The sequence below is a fragment of the Carassius auratus genome, chromosome 43 (genome assembly GCF_003368295.1).
Source record: "Carassius auratus strain Wakin chromosome 43, ASM336829v1, whole genome shotgun sequence".
NCBI lineage: Eukaryota > Metazoa > Chordata > Actinopteri > Cypriniformes > Cyprinidae > Carassius > Carassius auratus.
The window spans coordinates 10,890,447-10,899,437 of record NC_039285.1 but is presented as its reverse complement, the minus strand read 5'-3'; the positions used below and the strand labels follow the sequence as shown (position 1 = coordinate 10,899,437).

Below are 8,991 nucleotides of genomic sequence, written 5' to 3'. Positions count from 1 at the left end.
ACTGATGCTTAGAGAACTGAAAAAGCCAGGCAAGTATTTCTGATCTGTTAAGGTTTTTACTCGCATTGCCATGTCAGAGGAAATAGCCAGTGAAGTTCTACAGTATAATCCACACTCTTGATCAAAAGTTTTCAGTAAGAAAGGTCTTTTGAAATAACTTCATACACTGTAAAAAATAATTCAGTGGCTTAGTAAATTTCACAAAAATAAAGAGCTATATTAACTTAATAAAATCTTTTGAAATCATTTAAGTGATATTTTGAGTGGGTCAGATTAAAAAGAATAATTAAAAATCCAACAAATAATTTCTATAAAATTTACATATATTATTTAAGTTTATGTAATGAAAATAAATAAGTATTTAACTAACTAATTATATTTTTAATATACCTTCAATATTTCTGGTGAATTCTAATAGAAATATTTGATAATTATTTACTTGTACTGATCTGTTTTAGAAACTAAAATTATTAAGTATTTCCAACCAATTTTCCTAAATAAAGTTCCAGCTTAATAAATGACAGTTTAAATAAATTGAGTAAATTTCGCGGCTAAAGTGATCACGTGTGCAGCTCCGCAGGAAAAAAAAATCTGCTTTCCTCAGCAGCGATGTCGACTAGCCATACACCTCACAGCTCCTGGTAAGTAAGGTTAGTCAGCTAATCCTACTTACGTTTGTAACACTTTATTAAAAAGTTAATAATTATTAAGCATTTTCTAACAATTGTCTTTGTATTTTACGTCATATTCAACAAGTTTCGTAGCTTAATCGAAGTCACCTGAAGGACGGCTTTCCTCAGCAACGGCAAGACCCGCACTCCTCTCATTTCGTGGTACGTTATGTAATTTAGCCAGCTAATACTAATTATGTTTGTAATGTTTAATTCAGAAGTTAATTATTAAGGATTTCCTAACAATTGTGTTTGTATTTTGCGTTATCTTAAGAAGTTTAACAAGTTTCGCGGCTCAAACAAGAGGCACCTGTCACTGAAGGACTGCTTTTCTCAGCAACGACGTGAACAGCATTACTCGAATTTCCTGTAAGTAACGTAGTCCTTTTATAACTATGTATATTTGCAAAAATGTTTTCAAAAGTTGATTAAACATTGACCGTGTGTACGTGTACATAACAGTGTAGTTTTCGAAGTTAGTTAGTGGGGCAGCCATATGTATGTTAGTTTTTTTTTTTTTTTTTTTTTTTTTTGGAGTGGGTTAACGTTCGTACTATTTGGATCACCGTTTATTTCAACCGCCATTTGAAAGTATAACGATAAGTGTACTGTGGTCAAGCAACTATAACTATACATGCCCAATGGAAAACGATTTTGTACAGGTTCCCCTTTGGGGTCAGTGGCTTGTCAAAAGGGAACACTTCATTTATGAACTTTCAAATGACAAAAGCTGTCACGTTGTTGTAAAACATCATAATTACTACACGAACTCAAGTATGAGCTCTTAAATCACCATTACAAATATGCCATGCAAAAGTATTTAAAATGGCGTGGACATAACATAGACTGGTGCGTTTTAATCGGCTCCCACTATAGGGAGTCGGACAGTTTAAGACCTGCTCCATTGTAAAATCATTCTAGTGCACTGAAACCTAGATCACATACAATATCGGTCAAAAGTTTGAAAACCGTGAGCTTTTTAATGTAACAAATCCAGACCTGGTGGGTATTGAAGGACAGCGGAGGCTGGGGGAGGGGTACATTGTTTTAATTGAGTAAACTTACTAAATTTCTTAAGAGTGTGTTTAAATATATTCATTTTGATTTGAAATTATTTGTAATATTTTTGTTCCCTGAAACAGATCAGTTTAATTTTCCATCCTTAAATAAATTGATAGAAATTTCACAAATGTATTATGTGTATTATAAATAAACAATTTGTTAGTCTAATACTAAATTGTTTTAGTGGAAAAAATAAAATATAACTGTACATTTTAGATAAAATAAACTGTTGTATTTTTAGTCCGTTAATATGTTTACATTTATGCATTTGGCAGACACTTTTAGCCAAAGTAACTTACATTGCATTTCAAGGTACACATTTACAATTTAATAAATTTTTGCTAGCGCCGACGCTCTACTGTTTGAGCTACAGGAAAGCCATCTTTTGTATAATCAAGTGAACTATATTCAGAGATTTTATTAAGTTAATAAAGTTAAATATTACTGTAATATTTACTAAGCCACAGAATTATTTAGAGGGTTAAGGGTTGAGTGTGAGGATTAATGCAATGCATATTTTTTTCAAGTAGTGCAATTAAACAAGCTTTTTTGTTTCAAAACCATTAGTCATTTTACTTAAATATTAAACATGTTTATAAAGAAATTGGTTGAAATAATGCAGACCTCAATAAAAGCCTATAGCATTGATTTACAGCATAGAAGCTCGCAGTTGGTCTCTTTTCGTTTTTCTTTTAGGTTTATTGTTAAAAATAAATGTCCCTATGTAGAAAATTAACCTGTCCTCTTGTTAAGAAGAATGCTGTTAATTTTTGCAACTCCTCCCCCTAGTAAACTTTGTTTGAGATTTTACCTATCATACGGTCCAACAGAATGTTTGCTTCTTCAGGTGCTATTTGTTTTGTGTATTTGTCACTTTCTTGTAACATTCAGTTTTGAATGTTAGCTCTAACCAGTTATCTTTAAAATTTGCCTGTAGGGTTCAGCTGATCTACCCGTCTTCGTACACGCAGAGTTGGCAGAGGAGGTCATAAAAATCTACATCCTTCGGGACAATAATGGGGCAGTCAGCGACGTAATCTTGGGAATCACAGCAGAGCCTGCTGCCATCTTTCAGGAGTCACATTGGATTTGAGATATCCCAAGACCCACAAATACAGGTCCTTCTCCAAAAATTAGCATATTGTGATAAAGTTCATTATTTTCCATAATGTAATGATAAAAATTAAACTTTCATATATTTTAGATTCATTGCACACCAACTGAAATATTTCAGGTCTTTTATTGTTTAAATACTGATGCTTTTGGCATACAGCTCATGAAAACCATAAATTCCGATCTCAAAAAAATAGCTTATTTCATCTGACCAATAAAAGTGTTTTTAATACAAAAAAGTCAACCTTCAAATAATTGTTCAGTTATGCACTCAATACTTGGTGGGGAATCCTTTTGCAGAAATGACTGCTTCAATGCGGCGTGGCATGGAGGCAATCAGCCTGTGGAGGCCCACGATGCTTCGATAGCGGCCTTAAGCTCATCCAGAGTGTTTTGTCTTGCGTCTCTTAACTTTCTCTTCACAATATCCCACAGATTCTCTATGGGGTTCAGGTCAGGAGAGTTGGTAGGCCAATTGAGCACAGTAATACCATGGTCAGTAAACCATTTACCAGTGTGAGCAGGTGCCAGGTCGTGCTGAAAAGTTAAATCTTCATCTCCATAAAGCTTTTCAACAGATGGAAACATGAAGTGCTCCCAAATCTCCTGATAACTAGCTGCATTGACCCCTGCCCTTGATAAAACACAGTGGACCAACACCAGCATCACTGACTGTGGGTACTTGATACTGGACTTCAGGCATTTTGGCATTTCCTTCTCCCCAGTCTTCCTCCAGACTCTGGCACCTTGATTTCCAAATGACATGCAAAATTAGCTTTCATCCGAAAAAAGTACTTTGGACCACTGAGCAACAGTCCAGTGCTGCTTCTCTGTAGCCCATTTCCTGCACACGCCTGTGCACGGTGGCTCTGGATGTTTCTACTCCAGACTCAGTCCACAATCTTCCTCGGGGTCCGGTCACCTCTTCTCGTTGTGAAGCGTTTTTTGCCACACTTTTTCCTTCCCACAGACTTCCCACTGAGGTGCCTTGATACAGCACTCTGGGAACAGCCTATTCGTTCAGAAATTTCTTTCTGTGTCTTACCCTCTCGCTTGAGGGTGTCAATGATGGCCTTCTGGACAGCAGTCAGGTCGGCAGTCTTACCCATGATTGTGGTTTTGAGTAATGAACCAGGCTGGGAGTTTTTAAAAGCCTCAGGAATCTTTTGCGCAGGGTCCCCGCGGGTCCTTAAAAAGTCTTAAAATGTCTTAAATCAAATTTTCGATTTTTAAGGTCTGAAAATGTCTTGATTTCTGGGATTTTCCACAAGGAAGTCTTAAATTTCATGTGGGATCTTAAATTTCATGTCCGACTCGTCATTTTTATTTATTTTTTCAACCGCAATTTGACCAGCGCAACATTTGGGGGCAGCACTTCGTGCGTGCAACCTGTTTCATTCCATAGGTGACATACGAGTAAGTGATTGATGAATGCCCTGCGTTGATGGTTCGCCACCACGGCATTTTGCGAAATCGCAAGCATGGGCAAATGTTTGTTTAATGATAAGTGGTTGGAGGACGAAAAGTATCGGGGGTGGCTGAAGAAAACAGCCAGTAATCATGAAGCGAGGTGTGCTTTATGTAAAAAGACGATAAAGCTGGGGACAATGGGCCACATAGCGCTCGATTCACACATGAAAGCAGAGAAGCACAAGAAGTGTGTGTCGTCGCAGGCAAGTAGTTTGCCCATAAGTATGTTCTCATCGAGCACTTCGACCTCTCAGCCTTCCACTTCAAGCAATGCCTTCGGCAGCTTTGCGAATGTAGCTACACTTAAGGCCGAAATACTGTGGGTATTTCAAACCGTAAGCCGCCACAACTCGTACACCTCAAATGAGGACATCCACCTAGTTTTTCAAGCAATGTTCCCTGACTCAGAGTGTGCGAGTACGTTCACATGTGGAAGGGATAAAACCGCATATTTAGCACGATTTGGTGTTGCCCCATACATAAAGAAGGAACTCATTTCACGGGCAAACAAGGATGCTTTCACCATAATGTTCGATGAGTCCATGAACACAACAACGAAAACTAAACAGTTGGACTTGCACGTCAGATGTTGGTCAACTGACGAGACCGGGACCCCGATTGTCAGGTCTCGCTATCTGGGTTCTCAGTTTTTGGGCCACTCAACGGCAGAAGACTTGCTGGAACATTTTAAGGTAAGACTCTCAAAGTAAAATTTAAAATGCTTTGCGTGTTTTTATGTTATTTCCTAATGAATATTTGGGACAATATATCGATGAATCGCGATTCTTGGATTGATTTTAATTTTTTCCGAATGCGTTGCAAATTTATTCTGAGCTTAGTTTTTGCAGATGGCGCTCTAGGCTAGTTTTTAGTCGCACACTCAAATGCTCACGAAGAAGAGCGCTCGTGCTTTCGGCAGAGTCTGAGAATGTACTTGGTATAATGCTTTTATGACGCGAGATTTATGTTAACAGCCCACTGCAAACACCCTTGTACTTTGCTTCAACCTTTTCGAACTTTATAACTTATTATTTTATAGTAGGTTCAAGTGGTGTGTGTAAGGCATCTAAAGCACGCAGTGCCATCTGCTGTTAAAAACTAAACTAAGAATCGGTTCGAGAGAGAATCGCGATGCATTCAGAAAAATTAGAAACGATCCAGAAAAATTTATCGATGCACAATGCATCGATATATTGTCCCACCCAATCAGTTGTGGGTGGGTGACATCTAGTCTAGGCATTCTGGAAGGCAATGATGTAAATAACTTTTGTATAAAGCATTCAGTATGCATTATGCTTCTTGCATATTTTTTATGTGAAAAGTAAAATTGAGCCAGTTCATAATAAGACTCCAAATATCTGTTTTGTGCTTCTCAATTTTAGGTTAACCATTTTGACACTGAACCATACTACATAGACCCAATTTCTCAAAAAAAAGAAAAGTAAAATCAAGGACCACTTAGCCAATAAAAAAACAAACAAAAAAAAACAAATCTTGACATATTTGGCTTAATGTTTATCCCTATGCATGTAAAAATGCAGGCCATTTTAGTCTTCTGAAACCATGGCTAACTTCACCTGGAAATAATGTGCATGATTAGAATACAAGTCATGAGAAGTGAATTGGAAATGTTCAACAGTGTCACAGTCCATGTCAGTCATTTTTGTTGATGACTTTTGTTCACAGACCTCTTTGGTAATCGGGCATACCACCAGTGGTCCCTTGACCACAATTTGAGAATCATTACTTTAGACAAACCATAAAATCTGAGTGAACATGAATTAAAATGTTATTACTCTTGTTTTATAATTTCAGGAGGGCACCAAGGAACTTAATTTACGGAACTTGCTTTCTGTATCAATGGATGGACCTGCAGTCAATTGGAAATTCATGGATCTCCTACAATTGGAACATGGAGAACAGTTTGGGGGGATTCAACTCCAAGTGGTAGGAAGCTGTGGTATCCACACCCTACACAATTCATTTAAAGGTGGATTTGAGGTGTGGCATGTAGAAAAGGTGCTGAGATCTCTCCACTGTCTCTTCAATAATGCCCCAGCAAGAAGAGAGGATTTCACATCTGCAACACTGTCGTCCACATTCCCCTTATCCTTCTGTGGCCATCGCTGGCTCGAAAATGTGCCTGCTGCAGAGAGGGCCATTGAAATTTGGCCCTCTATTGAGAAGTTTGTTGACCAAGTGTCAACAAAGAAGGTGAAGAACCCAGGAAATGCATCATTCGACACCCTCTCTGAGGCAAGAAAGGATCCTCTTATCTGTGCCAAACTCCACTTCTTTGTGTTCATAGCAAGAGTCTTTCAACCATTTCTGGAAAAATATCAAAAAGATGCTCCCATGATGCCCTTCCTGTGGAATGACTTGGAGGATTTGATAAGGGTAATTATTTGTCATAATGCATAACACCTTAAGTACACAGAAATTCACTGATCTAACTCAAACATATATATATTTTATTTTACTAGAGCCTTCTCAAACGATTCATCAAGCGTGATGCTTTGCCCTCGAGTCCATATAAGCTGGTGAGGCTCGATGTCACAGACCAGAAGCTTTGGCTTGGCACAAAAGATGTTGACATTGGCATGGGTGCAGCAGCTGTTATCAAGGTGGGTGTATTCCGTTTCATCAAAGTAGTTCATAATTACATGTAGATATTAACATTGACTTGTTTGTGTGTGTGGAGAGAGGCATGTTCTGAAAAGGGGCGCCATTAAGCTCAGTGTATTATGCTTAATTATTGCAGATCAGACTATGTAGAGGGACAGAAATGTTGTAGATTTGACAAACCAATGTTTTTTTTTCTGTCAGGGACTGTCAGGGGCCAAGGGCAGAGTAAGCGAGCTTGGTGTGCTGCAGTTTAAAAAAGAATGCCAGAATGCACTTTCAAAAATATGCAAGAAGGCACTGGATAAGTGCCCTCTAAAATATGCCACTGTCCATAACATGATGTGCCTGGACCCAAGAAAAATGTATTCCAGCCCTGACGAATGCCTACAGAAACTGAAACGTCTCATTGAGAAGTTTGTGTTGGACAAACAGTTGACAGGCGGGATATCTTCTGGTAAATTATAGGAATAAGAATAGAATGGCACTCACTGTTTACACACTTCCTCCCATTTATATCAGTCAAGACCAACACCTATAACATTACCTGTAACATAAAATTCAACATGTATTCCCATTTCTGTGTACATATTTGATACTATTCACTGACTTCAAATGATCAGGTAAAGGTAAAGTTACATAGTATACTATTTAAACAGGCCATTCCATACAAAAAAACCACTAAAATTGTTTTTTTGATTTTTTTTTTGCGTGTTTTTTTTTTTTAGTTTAGTTTAGTGCAGGTTGACATGACTTGAGTGCAAACCTATGAGGTACAGAACCCAGGCATTTTTCTTTGTAAAAATATTATTCATGAAAGGGATTAACAGAAAATGTATGGAATCAGTGTGGATTGGTCTCTTTAAAAGAACGCAGCTTTGCCTTTTATGTTGCGATGCTAATTTTTTATTCACACTGGCTCTCCTTTGTGCATTATTACAGGTGATGTGATTTCTCAACAGTTTGAGAAGGCCCTTTCCAATGAAGCCAAATCGCTGGAATTTGCAAACTTCCAGCCCTCAGTGTCCAGGGTTGATACATTCCTGTCTCAGAATCTCAGTTCCTACACTGATCTGTGGAACTTCTGCAAGAAGTTACTACTCCTCTCACATGGACAAGCTGAAGTGGAGCGGGGCTTCTCCATCAACAAAGAAGTGGAGACGTGCAACATGTCTGAGGAGACAGTTGTTATTCAAAGGCTCATCTGTGATCAAGTGAAAGTTTGTGGGGGGGTGACAAAAGTGCCTCTTACAAAAGAGCTAATCAGTTACTGTGCATCAGCACGGAGCCGTTACCGGGCACATTTGGAAGAGGAAAAAAAGAAGAGAGAGACCGAAGAAAACTCCAAGAAAAGAAAGTATGTCGAAGAGGACCTGAAAGAGCTAAAGCAAAAGAAAAAATCAATTCGAGAAATTTGCATATCTTTGGAGAATGATGCAGATAGAATGGCAGAGCAAGCCGAAAGTTCAGGTGGTAGTAAAATGGCCACATTGATCACAGAATCCAATTCTTTGAGGAGACGAGCTAAAGATAAACATAAAGAACTAATTGAGTTGGATGCAGAAATTGAAAACAAGATTGTAGAATTGACAAAACTGTCATGAGGGCTTTGAGTTTGAGAACTTAAAAGTTGAAGGTTTACATGTACCTTTAGTTATTTATTTGGATTATTTGCTGAATGTTACTGTCTGGGCCTATAAAATCAGTTCCGTTTTTGTTTGATCAGCACTGTGGTTTTATAGGGAAGTCCGAAGATTTTTCTCTATTATTTGTCATCCCATGTAAGCATGACTGTTTTCATGCTATTCTGTTTGAATACTGTTATACATGCATATCTTTGGATTGCCAGATTGGCATTAATCCCATTGTTGACCAAGTTTGATGTCTTCACAGCGCTAAAAGAAGTAGCTGAACAAAGCACTTTTAAATAAATTTCTGATCCTGATCTTTCCTACATTTTTCTGACTGGATCTTCATTCATTAGGTCTATGCATAGATTATTGAATGTGCTTGCATTTATCTGTGTCTGAAATGATACAAAACACTAATCAGA

The 8,991-nt window shown here is 37.9% G+C and overlaps 1 protein-coding gene across 1 annotated transcript; it reads left to right on the top strand.

Annotated features, from left to right (window-relative positions):
- Positions 1-3,960: 3,960 nt before the first annotated feature.
- LOC113061688 (uncharacterized) lies at positions 3,961-8,894 on the top strand. Its single transcript, XM_026231024.1, has 5 exons — positions 3,961-5,008; positions 6,132-6,713; positions 6,800-6,940; positions 7,143-7,395; positions 7,881-8,894. The coding sequence occupies exons 1-5, from the start codon at positions 4,328-4,330 to the stop codon at positions 8,540-8,542; spliced, it is 2,319 nt and encodes a 772-aa protein (XP_026086809.1). The 5' UTR covers positions 3,961-4,327; the 3' UTR covers positions 8,543-8,894.
- Positions 8,895-8,991: the final 97 nt, after the last annotated feature.

Coding starts and splice junctions, on each gene's coding strand:
- LOC113061688 (XM_026231024.1), top strand. CDS start 4,328: ATGGGCAAATGTTTGTTTAATGATAAGTGGTTGGAGGACGAAAAGTAT. Junction 6,941..7,142: donor GTGCAGCAGCTGTTATCAAG/GTGGGTGTATTC, acceptor TTTTTCTGTCAG/GGACTGTCAGGGGCCAAGGG. Junction 7,396..7,880: donor GACAGGCGGGATATCTTCTG/GTAAATTATAGG, acceptor GCATTATTACAG/GTGATGTGATTTCTCAACAG.